Source organism: Artemia franciscana, chromosome 14 (genome assembly GCF_032884065.1).
Source record: "Artemia franciscana chromosome 14, ASM3288406v1, whole genome shotgun sequence".
Taxonomy (NCBI): domain Eukaryota; kingdom Metazoa; phylum Arthropoda; class Branchiopoda; order Anostraca; family Artemiidae; genus Artemia; species Artemia franciscana.
Genome location: NC_088876.1, coordinates 38475606 through 38488966, shown reverse-complemented (window position 1 = coordinate 38488966; position 13361 = coordinate 38475606). Strand labels below are relative to the sequence as shown.

Below are 13361 nucleotides of genomic sequence, written 5' to 3'. Positions count from 1 at the left end.
AAGTGCGGTGAGCCAAAATCAAAACATACATTAATTCGAAAATGTTCAGAAATTAAATAAAAAAAACAAGTTTTTTTAAACTGCAAGCAAGGAGAGGCCCTAAACTTAAAACAAACAAAAATTTTTGTTTTGCCTCAAGGCCTCAATCTTTACGCTAAAGTTTTTTTTTTGTTTTTTTTTTAAGTAGAGTTTCGAGAAAAGTCAAAACTTAGCGTAAAGAGCTGGACGTTGAGGAGAGGGCAGCCCTTTCTGTTCGTTTGAATTTAATGTCACTCCTTACTTGCAGTTAAAAAACTTGTTTTTTTTATATTTAATTTAAAAAAAAGAGAACTAATGGTGATATCCTTCGTGTATGTAATGTACAGTAGTTGTTGATACTTTTCAGTAGAACTAAATGTTAGTTCTTCGGACTCTCCATTTTTGTATCTTGCTTGAGGAAGGGGGGAGTACTGAATCATGTAGATTTAATGTCAGGTCATTTATTTTGCTTTACTGAATTTGAGCACTGAAATTAGCAATCTAAATTTCTAATTTGAAGTGCTTCTTCAATTTTAAATCTGCATACCGTGGAAGATACTTTACCTTTACCTACTTTACCTACTTACTACTTAAGCCTTATGAATGTAAGTATTGTCAATGAAAATAATGCCGAAACACTCAAAAAGAGTTTTACAGATTTTAAATAATTATATTAAAAAAAAGAGCCGAATCTTTGAAATTTTCTTGGAAGAGATATCTTCCTAGAAGCTTTTAGGAAGAAATATCTTCTTTTGGCTAGCTTTTTGGGACTGGCCAAACTTGACATAAACCCAGTATAAAAACATCCCTTGCTTAAATTTAAAGATACAACTGTATACATACAACTATATATATATATATATATATATATATATATATATATATATATATATATATATATATATATATATATATATATATATATATATATATATATATATATATATATATATATATATATATATATATATACAACTATATACATATAATATATATACATATATATATATATATATATATATATATATATATATATATATATATATCTATATCTATATATATATATATATATATATATATATATATATATATATATATATATATATAATATATATAATATATATATACATATATATATATATATATATATATATATATATATATATATATATATATATATATATATATATATATATATATATATATAATATATACAACTATAACGAACTGTAGTTTCTTTTTATTAGGGACAGTTTAAGTGTAGATTGGAAACCTGTTTTTATTAACTTATTTAAATAGAAATCTTATAATAGGATGCTTTATCTGATAGTATGAAAAAAGTGTAAAAGTAAAAATATTGGACAATTCGGAATTAAACAAAACCTGTCTTTAATCAGAAAAAGACTTCCAATACCCTCCCCAAAAACGTCTAAACTTATTGAAAAAGTGTCACTTACGTGGTCGTGATGATTATGAGTTCAGACTAGTGATCAAGATGAAGTATGCAACTGTTCCTTGTAAAAATATGCATGTTTACAAAAAGAATAGGGGATAATTTTTAATCTGATCTCGCTGAAGGGAAATCAGGCATCACCTAATTGGTTATTGGTAGTGTCCTAGCATACCCCAGTTACGTAATATCAGCTATCAGTCTCTTTGCTAGACTTCAAAGAATTGCCCTAAAAAAAGGAGAGGCACATTTCCTATAATCATATAGTAAAAGGTGTGCTTCAATCCATTGTGTCAAATATATGATTTATCTTTTTAAGTCAATCACATTATTCTATGTTTTTGAACGCCAAAATCTAAGAGATTTCACTAACTCCTGAGCCAAATTTTCCAATGTGAACAGATATTGAACAATTTTCCGTAAACAGAATGTTTATATTTGAGTGACAGAAGAAAAAACAGAAAAACAGAAAAAACTGTTTCTATTTGAAGTAGCGACGAGAAAGTGATTGGCCTCTTTCTAAACAAAAAAAATTAATTGTGCAAAAATTGTATTTTTTCAAAAATACAATTTTTTGTATTGTATTTTTTGTGAAAGCTTAAGTCTTCAAAGCTTCAAGTTTTTCTTTTCAAGTAAAAGATTTTTTGTAATTCCTCATTGTGATCTTCTTCTATATATATATATATATATATATATATATATATATATATATATATATATATATATATATATATATATATATATATATATATATATATATATATATATATATATATATATATATATATATATATATATATGCATATATAAACTATAATGGAGATTTTGACATTGAAAATGATTTTTGTGTCGTCAAAGGTTTGTGACAGAGGCACCTCTATTGGGAAGGGTAGCTAATTTACCCCTCCCATTTGTATTTTCAAAACATTTCTTTTTGGAAAATTAGCTTTCTTGTGTGTTTTCATTAAAAAATCTAAGCATTCGAGTTGTTTTTGCTTTTTTGACAATATTCATGATAGTCAAACAATTTTAAAGAATGTAACAACAAAAAAAGTCATCAATTTGCTAAAATATCATATTCAACCAATTGACACGCATTCCAGTTGTTTTAGCTTTTTTTTAATAGTATTCACGGTAGTCATAAATTGTAAAGAATGTAACAACAGAAAAAATTCATCAATTTGTTATAATATTATATTCAAGCAGTTGACACGCATTCGAGTTGTTTTTGCTTTTTTCGACAATATTCATGGTAGTCATAAATTGTAAAGAATGTAACAACGAAAAAAGTCATCAATTTGTTGTAACATCACATTCAACCAGTTGACACACATTCGAGTTGTTTTTGATTTTTTCGACAATATTAATGATACCAGGCTTGTGAAAACACGGGATCTAACATGGCGGCAGGCACCAGTCGCTCTTTTTCTTGGTTGTCCGTTGAACTTACGAAACTATGTCAGTTGAAGATAGATTTTTTTCGTTGAACTTTTTTTTAAAGGAACCAACAGACTGATTATCCAGGATAAAATCTTGTCAAAAGGTCATTAAAAACTGAAGTGAGTGTCCTATAAAGCTACACTTCAACTATTCAATGTGAGGTACCTACTCTTATAGGTTTTCTGATCATATTGTGTTGAATATGAACCAGAAGTTAGTCAGAATTAAGACTCGGATTCAAGTCGGTGAAATTTCCATTGTCTCCTTTTTGCATGAGGAGTCAAAATTGGCGATTCTGTATCAATGCAATATTTCTTCATTTGCTCAATGGCAATTTTTCTATTCATCTCAACGGTGTACCCTTGGCTTTTTACAACCAAATAATACAGAAATTGAGATGTAGTATCACTCTTTCAGGAACTTACTTTGGAAGTAAAACAAAATAAAAGTGCCATACATGGACATTTTTTTGCTTTATTTTTCTTTTGTATCGTTTTGTCGTATTTGAGGTTTCTGCTTTTTATTGATCCTTGAGTGTTTTTTAGAATGAAATCTATCTTACCGGCATGACTTGCTATTAAATTGTTAGGCTGGAAATAACTTGCTATATCCACCATCCTACATAACCGTTGTCACAATCCATGAATTTGCTTCATTTTCTTTTAGCTGTGATGACGGCTATTCTGGTCCTTATTGCGTGCCATCTGAAACGTTAAGCTTGCCCCAAGAGATTTACTTGACTTTTGACTCTTTCAAAATGGAACCAGAGCTGCGAAACATCGAAGGAGCAAGGTTGAGCAGAGGCTGTGGTGTAGTTAGCTCTGGAAGGTCTCTTAACTTTGAAAAGGTATTTGAAATTAAGTTTTGAAATATACCTTTGAATAGATATATATATATATATATATATATATATATATATATATATATATATATATATATATATATATATATATATATAATTTATGATTTATAGCATTTTCTTATATGATTTCGTTCATATATGAATGTACTATATGATGCATTCTTGAAAATGCATCAAAGATTGGTTGATATCTGCAAAAATAAATGAACCAAAACGTGGTTGAAGTTTCAACAAAATTTGGTTCCAAATACGTAAAATTGGTTGTAAAAAAACTAAGTGTGTGGTCTAAAATGGATTTAAACATAAATAAACAAATAAGACAAAAACTGTCGCAGACATAAGGAAAAAATAAAGAAAAATTTTCAAGTGTGTGGTCTAAAACAAGTGTGTGGTCTCAACAAGTGTGTGGTCTAAAACGGATTTTAATATAAATAATAAAAAAAACCGTTGCAAACATAAGGAAAAAATTTAATTCTTGCAGAATTAATTTTTTTTTTGTTTAGAGAGAGGCTAATTACTTTCTCGTCGCTACTTCAAATAGAAACAGTTTTTTCTGTTTTTCCGTTTTTTCTTCTGCCACTCAAATATAAACATTCTGTTTACGGTGGGTTTTTATTTGCATTATTCTCTGCACGCTTGATTTAGAATTAGTCAGAACATCAAGAATTACTGAAAACCAAAAAGATTTTTTTTTGTTTTTTTTTTTTTTTTGTCAAAAGAAGACACGTTGACCGGAAGTCACAAAGCTTAGATAGAAAAAAATACTGATTAAAACTTAATAGCTACTTCTGAAAAATAAAACATGATATAAATTTATATAAGCTTTGGAATTAATTTATATACACACATGTATTTAATAGGATTAGCCAAACTTTTAATCTGATAAGTTTAATTAAGCGCAAATCACTGTATGACAAAAGTTTTTCTGGACCCGTTTACTTGTAGCCTTCAGCGGTTTTTAATTTCAAAGTAATATGATTTTACCAAGAAACATATTCTGTGCGCTATTATGCACTCAAGACCCACGCTACGTCGATGCGCTATGCGCCACATGCGCCAGGGGCAGATCTAGAGAAAAATATGGGGGGCCACTGGACCAAGGGTGCCAATATAGTTCGAACGTAACGATAGGGGGGTGTGTAGATAACGCTTTCGTCAGACCAGTTCGTTTTTGTGAATCTGGTTGGTGCTGATGTAAAATGACCAAGAAACCTCTTTAAAAGCCAATAATATTTTCCTATTGCAGTAACATGCGTATTAACAACAGACACGAGCAGATTCTTTGATGAATGAATTACTATGGCTTCACTGAGACTTTTTGAATGAGTAGATCAGACTATTTTTTTTTTCTTTAGAGTCGGACAAAAAAAAATCAATTAATGGGGAAGATAAACTCTTTGACAACCAGGAGACACTTACACTCTTTTATTTATTTAAATTGTAAGAGCAGAAATAGTAGTAGTAGCTGAGAAAGTTTCAAATTAAATCTCCCTGTCGTTCTCTATATATTGCTGAGGTTCTTATTGGCACCCATACTTACAGTGCCTTTTGATATGGTCATTATCTATTTATCCCCGATAATTTCGGGGTAATAATAAACAAAATATGGGGGTAATATTGGGGTAGTCAGTGACGGAAGGGAGTGAGACAAGGGCAATAAAAAAATTCAATAGTCTTCCAAGTTGTCTTGCAGGGACGATAGAGCTTGAGATAATTGATACTTGTGAATCAGCCAGCCTACGTCGACCTTATCAATCTGGGTAGTTTCTAACTTCCACATTATGTTCGAATAACATAGACGACATTCCACTAAGACTTTGTCCTGGGAAGATAGTATTCTACCATGCATATTACTACAGTCAGGCAGCTGAATAAAATAGGGCATGTGAATTAGCTCTCCCAAATCCCACTCGGCAAACTCAAATATCCAAAACATTTCCCGAAACCCCCTTTATAATGTGTCTTCTATCCCGTGACCCATCCTTATCATACCCCTATCAATGACTCCCAGAAACCATACCCTAAATCGATGGGCTCTTAGGAAAGAGAAAAAAAATCTGCCAAAAAAAGAAAAATGAAAACACAATTTGAAGTTGATCTAGCAATCAAGTTTAATTATATGATTAATTTTCCTGAAAACGAGGCTTACCTTGTAATTTTATGACGAAATTATTCGTAAACTGATCGTGCGAGCAGTTTCATGTCTGAATCTCTAGCAGATCAAGAGCAAAATCTTGGGTAAGGGGCCCACTGGACCAAGAGCGCCAATGTGCCTGAAGGTGGGCACCATATTTGAAATTTTATTTTAAAAAGATTTAAAAAAAGAACAGAACAAGGGCGCCAGAAATACCTTGAGGGAAGGGTCACCCCCCACCCCATGGATCTGTTCCTGGCCTAAACTGCTTTTAACTCTTTCGTTCATCTAATTTCAACCAATTTAGCTATATAATTAAAATAAATAGATAGACAGATTTATCACTCGAAAGCCCTGTTGGGCCATTCGCTATTTAATTAGTCCCGAAACCAAAATTAAGATTTTTTTTTTAGTGGGGAGTAAACAGGGGCAGTTCAAAATTATTGCTCCTTAACATAAACTAATGTTGTAAGTTGCCTAGTCATATCCCCATCATTGAAGCCCATACACCATACCCTAAATCGACAGGGTCACAAGAAAGAGAATAAAACAAATCTGCCCTAAAAAGAAAAACAGAAAATAAAATACATTCTGAAGATAAAGATCTAGCAAGCAAGTTTTTCATGTTTTTTCATTCTCGTTTTTTCCTGAAAACGAGGTTTATCGTATAATTTTATGACGAAATGATTCGTAAGCTAATCGTGCGAGCAGCTTCATGTCTGAATATCTTACATATCAAAAGTAAAAATCTTGGTTAAGGGGGCTGCTGAACCAAGAGCGCCATTGTGGCTCGAGGTGGGCACCAAATTAAAAATTTTATTTTAAAAAAGATTAAAAAAAGAAAAGAAAATAGAACGGAATAAGTGTGCCAGAAGTGTCTTAGGAGGAGGGTCACCCCCTCCGAGCTCATGTATCTGTTCCTGGCCTAAATTGCTTTTAATTCTTTCATTTATCTAATCTCAACCAAATTAGCTATATAGTTAAAATAAATAGATAGATTTATTCACACAAAAGCCATATTGGGCCATTCGCTATTTAATTAGTCACAAAACTAAAATTAAGGATTTTTTGAGGGTGGAGGGGGTTTATTATTAGTCAAAACCTACTTTGTTAGTCAAAGGGCAACAGAAGCATAAACTCTATTTAACATTGAGCAGTGATTGCAGTGATTGAGCTTACTCAAATGGCTAGCTTTCAGTGACCTTATTTCAGCCGTTTATCCTACTTGGTTCTATAAAAATTCAATTTTTTTTAAATTTATCCTTGAATATTTTGTTTTAGAATTTCGAATTTTTTTCCCAAGTTACACCCATCTATCCACCGTCTTTGTCTCTTCGTGAATTTTTACTTGGGATATCCATGCAAAAATATCCATTATCATATTATCCAGTTTCATATTACGTTTAATGTTTGGTAAGGGAGATGCACTATTAATATCCATGTACATTTCAAGAGAATTGCCTTTTAATGCTGATTCTAAATATGTAAAGTTTATTAAGTTTTATTTAACTCATCAAAAGATACGAGACAATTATTAATTAGTGAAATTAAAATTAGTCTCTTGATCAGGTTTGGTTCCTGTCTGGAAACCGTTTGCTAATCATTAGGCTCTATAATACTGAGGGGCTCTTTGTTTCATATTACATGGTTTATCATAAGGAAATATTTACACATTATCTGTATATGAAGAAAATTTTTAGGTTTACTAACACGTAAGATTAAAGAAACTGTAAGATTATTAAGACACTTCTACAAAAACGTTTTCCAAACTAAAACTGAATATTTTCGACGTTTTTAAAAAACAAAAAAATTCCTTTTAGTCTATTTTAATTCAATCAATTATTAAACGGTTTCGTACATTGTTTATTCTCCCTATATCGGTCCGATGTGGTTCTTCAGGGTTAGAGATTCACATTTTTTTGTTTCTTCCCTGTAGTGTTGGCAAGCCTTTCCTTGGTTCGGTTCTGAATCTGACCTCGGTTTAGTTGCTTCATGAAAGCTTTTAATTTTTGGGATTCTTGCCGTTTTTCTCTCTGTAGTAGCAACTTAGTGACTTGACCAGCTGAACTTGGCTATGGTGGTTGAGTTTTCACATTTTTAAATTTTATCCGTAGCTTGTCTCTCAAACTCATTATTTTCGAATTATGAGACGCGTCCGTTTTGATAGAAGATCTGTTTGCTTCACCGGTTTTCAGCTGTTTACTTATTTTTGGTCTTTGTTCAGCTAACTATTTCTGTTTTAAAACTGCTGGTGACTCTAATGTATGAAATTTGGAGAAATATTCTATTTCATCTGATTTTTCTGCTTGTTTTGGTGTATCCTCCTACACATTACCATGTTCTTCATAATAAGTGAGTTTTTCTTTTCCACATTTTAGACAAGTGAATATATTTATTTGTTTTTGTGGCTTTCTTGGAAATATAGGTTGTCTTGGGGTTTTTCTTCTCCGTCATTTTCATCCCTACTGTCAGTTGGGAGTTCGACCTTGTTTATTTTCTCTTGTCGTGAGTGGAAAGATTTTATCCAGGAGCGGGCCAAATATTCTTCCCACTCTTCCCAACTGTTTTGGTTGTTAAAAAAGTAAAAAAAATGGCATGATTTTGTTTTGTATATGGGTGCAACCGTTTCTGCTTCTTCTTCATTTGAGGATGTAGTATATGGGTGCAACCACCCATATGGGTGCAACCGTTTCTGTTTCTTCTTCATTTGAGGTAAGAGGTCCAGGTTTTCATGTCTTTGAGAAAATCCTTTGTTAATTCGATTATGATGAACTATTTCTTTGCTTTTTTTTCGGTTTGCTTTGAAATATATGTAATTTTATCAAGTAGTTTCTTTATTATCCTAAAAGGTCTATCCCATTTCTGTTTTAACCTCTTTGTTCCCTCCAATTTTTTTTGTACTAATTCAAGGTCTCCAACGGTGTATTGGGTCCTATTTTTACTTCTCACGTCGTATTTTTCTTTTTCAGTTGCCTCTACAATGTCCAAGTTTTGCTTAAATTGATCCATTGATTTTTCTAACTCATACCCATTTCATGTTTATAGAGCTCTAAGTTGTAGTACGTTCTATCATTTTCTATTGATTCCATAAAAATTCTTGGATCTCTCAAATTTTGTAAGAAAATTGGGTTAGGTCTAAATGACGTGAGTATGTTGTGCTATTACAACAACGACAAAAGGTAAATGGTCACACCAGTTGTCAGTTTCCTGTCTTGTGTGTATGCCCAGCGTATATCTGATTTCTTAGTGCCTGCATTCGATTTGTCCGTTGCCAGATGCCATGTAAGCAGAGGCTGACCAGCGTTTTCTTCTCAAATACTTAGCTATCAGGTCTAATAATCTTGCTTGAAAACAGGGACCATTGTCCTGAGAAGGCTTTTGGGGAATTTACCGTGTTCCAGGAATAGTCTGTTTGTTAAAACTTTTGTTATCGTTCTTGCTTTCTCATCTTTAATAGGGAAAGCGTAGAGATACGAATTGAAATGATCCTATACTGACAACACACACCTATTTACTTTCTTGGAAACTGGCAAGCCTCCTTTCGACCCCATATATCTCTGGAAATTAATTATCCTTTTACGCTTGGGATAGGGTATTGTCCTAGTTCTGTGCGAGGCATTTTCGGTGGCGGGTTTGTTTGGACATTCTTGGCACCCTTTTCTGAAGCATTCCACCTTTTTGTACATTTTTGGAAAATAAAAATTTCTCTTCATTCGTACAAGCGCGTTCGCTCCCCCCATGTGGAAGCCGCTTATTGAATGTGACACCTGTAATATTTCTACCTTCAGTGACTTTGAGACAACGGCGCACTCTATAACTCTATACTCCTGGCGCACTCTATAATTTCTGATCAAAACATTTATGCCCTTATTTAAATCGAAGTAGTTTAGCTCTTTCGGAAAGTGTTTGAAGTGCTCCGATAGCTCTTTATATAATATATAATATATAATTATATAATTTCTATTAAATAATTTAATTTTTATAAGTTTTTATAATTAAAATTATGTAATTTTTTATGATATATAATTTTTTATTTTCTTCTTGGTTTATTGACAGAAAATGTGGTAAAATGTTTGTACGGCCTTCTATATAAACAGGATTATAGTCATACGCTTGTAAGCAGAGCGCCCACCTTTTCAGTTTTGTTGAAGTATTTTTCATAGTATGTAACCAAATTAGTGATTATGTATCTACCTGTTAGGTAGAATTTTTAGCGAGCAAAAATTGACGAAAATATTTCGTGAAAGCTACAGCTGCCAGACTTCTTTTTCAGCCTTTATTATTTTCTTTTCTTTTCGTCTATTTTCTTTCGTCTATTATTTTGTTTCTTTCGAATATTTTCTTTTCGTCTATGTTAAAGAGCGACTGGCATATTGGATTATCGATTACTTCCCAATATAATTTATCTTTAGTAATACTGTTACTATTATGTAGGCTGATGTGTCAGTTGGTAACCAGAGCTCTTGGGAGAGGTCTGGTAATTTTAATACTGGAGCTTTCAATAATTTCTTTTGAGTGTCTCCAAGGCCTCTATCACGTCCATTGGGTATTCAAATCCCTTGATATTTTCAAAGATTTGTCCAAGGCTGAGCTGTTGCAGAATAGTTTTTTGTATATTGCCTGAAATAACTTAATAATCCACATACTGATCCACAGCTTTTCTTATATTTTGGTGGTTTTAACTGCTTTATCACCGTGAGTTTTTCCGGATTTGGTGAAATAGTACCTTGATTAATCAAGTGTCGAAGGAAAACCAATTTGGTTACTACAGCTTTTAGCTTTTCTGGTTTTAGTTTTAACCCTGCTTTTCCGAATTTTCCTAATATTCTCCTAAGCCCATTTAAATGGTCTTTATTTTTTTCTGTAAATAATATTACATCATCTAAATAAGCTGAAGTATCTATTTTCCTTTTTGCCTCAACTCCTTTGTTTTTTTCTTTGTTCATCATCTTTAAATGCCAAGTACATTAGTTCGCTAAAACAGTTCGGGCTATAGCAGATATAGCAGATATAGTTCGGGATATAGCAGATAAAACAGTTCGGGATAAGCAGAAAGGAATGCGTTCAAATGTGAGCGTTCTTCCATGGTCCAAAAATTACTGTTGTTTTGTTTTTTATTTCTGGTCCACAGGCTATTTGCCAATATCCTGCTAACACGTTAAAACTAGGGTAGTATTTTGATTCTCCTAGCGAATTTGATATCGTATCTACCCATAATAACTTCATAACATCTTTCACCGTAACCGCACTTAGTGCCCTTGAGTCTACACAGCATCTTAGGGTATTGTCTTTCTTTCGGAATATTACCAATGGCAAACATCATTCGCTAACCCCCCTCTTTAATGACTTCCTGTTCTTCGATTTCTTTGATTTGGTCAGCAAACCATGTGCTTAAATGTTAAGGGGTCTTACGTGGGGATTTTTGAATTGGGTGGTCGTTCCGTTGGTATTTATCTGCCATTTTGAAAAATTGTAATTAAACGGCATATCTGCCGTTTTAAGTCGTAATCAGCTTTGTTTCTTGCGAAATTATAGTCCCATATAGTCCCATGAAATATTCCTATAGCCCCATGAAATATTCCCCACCTAGGCTTTAATATTTTCTGGTAAACTTTATAAATGAAACTGTTTTAAAAAATTAGCTTATGTCATTCCGTAATTTTCTTGGTGCTGTGGTTTCGGTGAAATTTGCTCTCGGCTTGTAAAATGTATCCTTAATTCAGGATTGCTCAGAGATTCAATATCTATTTAATTCTGTTCCTAATCTTGCTTTATCTTGTTTTACCTTATCACTTCTTAGATTAGATAGTTACAAATATGCAATGTCTCTCTCAATTCTTAGGATTTAACTTTCCACGAATGCTGGGGATAGTCCTTTAATGTGGATCCTCCTATTATGGCGTCGATTGTTTTGTTCTTACCCTCTTTTGTTTCAGCTGGCAAGGGTAAAAATCACTCTTTCCAATACGCCAGCCGACAAAAAACCATGGGGAGAGATGTTTTCGAAATTCTTCGAAGCATAGTAGTTTCGAAATTTGATAATTGACATCGCTTTAATTATTTTAGGCAGGAAGGCGTCTACTGGAAACGTTTGACATGGATTTGACTTCTGCAGAATCATTACAGTTGATTCTGAAGTTTGGATGTAGCTCATTGAATGAGTCATTGAGTCGATCTAGAAATAGTGGCGTCCTTCTTCAGCATACTTCCAATAATGGCGCTGAATGGAGTACGATAATGGTATGTTTCCTCAAAAGATATAAGGATTTTCATCATTGAAAATAGTAATGACCATATTTTTTTTGTATATAGGCTTAGTAAACAGCATTTAGAAATTACTAAAGTATGATGATATTTCATACTACTACTACTGCTACTGTTAACAACTCACCACAGCACAAAGCCGCCTGAGGCCAACACAACTAAACACACTTATCTTCCATACCAATCCATTCGAAGCCCCCTCTTAAACGCTCCCTTGAAGTTCTTATTTCCTTCAAATCTTTCTTTATGATACTCTTCCGGCCAAACTGCAGACGGCGTACTTTCCTTTTAGTCCTAGACGGTTTGCCGAAGAGGGCAAGCTTTGGCAGTCTATCATTCTTCATCCGAAGAACATACCCTAACCATCTCAACAATTCTCTCATTATAGCCTTAGGAAGCGGGAACCACACTTTTCATACAGTCTACTGTTTGAAATATAGTCGGTCAGCCGGGTACCCAGATTAATCTGTAGGCAATTTCTCCAGAAAACATCTAGCGAATCTTCATCTGCTTTTCGAAGAGCCCATGCTTCAGAGCCCTTCATGACAACTGTAATCACTTTAGCTTCCAATATTCTAATCTTTGTTTGCATAGTTATCTTCCTATTCTTTCTAAACTTTTTTTAACTGTGAAAACACCCGAACTTTGGCTATTCTACTTTTAACATCTTCACTGCTCCCACCATCTTTATTAGTAATACTACCAAGGTAAGTGAAGCTGTCCTCCTGATCAATCATTTCGTTGCCAAACATCACCTTTTCATCTTAACTTACTCATAGCCCTAGTGACTTAGTTTTCTTAAAATTTTCAAACCTATTCTAGCACCCTCAGCTCGAAAAACCCGTAAAAATTCATTCATATTGCTCAGAATTTCATCCAGGACGCTTAAATCGTCAGCATAATCTAAGTCCCGGAGAGTTTTTCCTTGCCATTTATTCCGTGGTTTCCCGTTGCCTTTTCTGTACCTATTAAGACAAAAACAACTCTGCTTAATTCATGATCTAATACGAAACCTGCTACTGACCTCGATTCCTACCTTAACCGCAGCCATGTTACTCTCGTGCATAGCACTAATCACTTTAATGTATTTTTCTGGTATACCATACAAGGATAAAACCTTTACTAAAGCTCTTCTATAAACAAAATCGAACGCTTACTCATAATCTATAAAACTGACGACCAAAGGTGCTTCA

At 33.0% G+C, this 13361-nt stretch overlaps 1 protein-coding gene across 3 annotated transcripts in view; it reads left to right on the top strand.

Moving 5' to 3' along the window:
- LOC136035685 (reelin-like) overlaps nucleotides 1–13361 on the top strand; it is a 538294-nt gene that overhangs the window by 227443 nt on the left and 297490 nt on the right. For all 3 annotated transcript variants that reach the window (XM_065717615.1, XM_065717614.1, XM_065717616.1), the window contains exons 26-27: nucleotides 3575–3755; nucleotides 11971–12144. In XM_065717615.1, the coding sequence (XP_065573687.1) occupies nucleotides 3575–3755; nucleotides 11971–12144 (355 nt within the window). The remainder of the gene's footprint in view (nucleotides 1–3574; nucleotides 3756–11970; nucleotides 12145–13361) is intronic.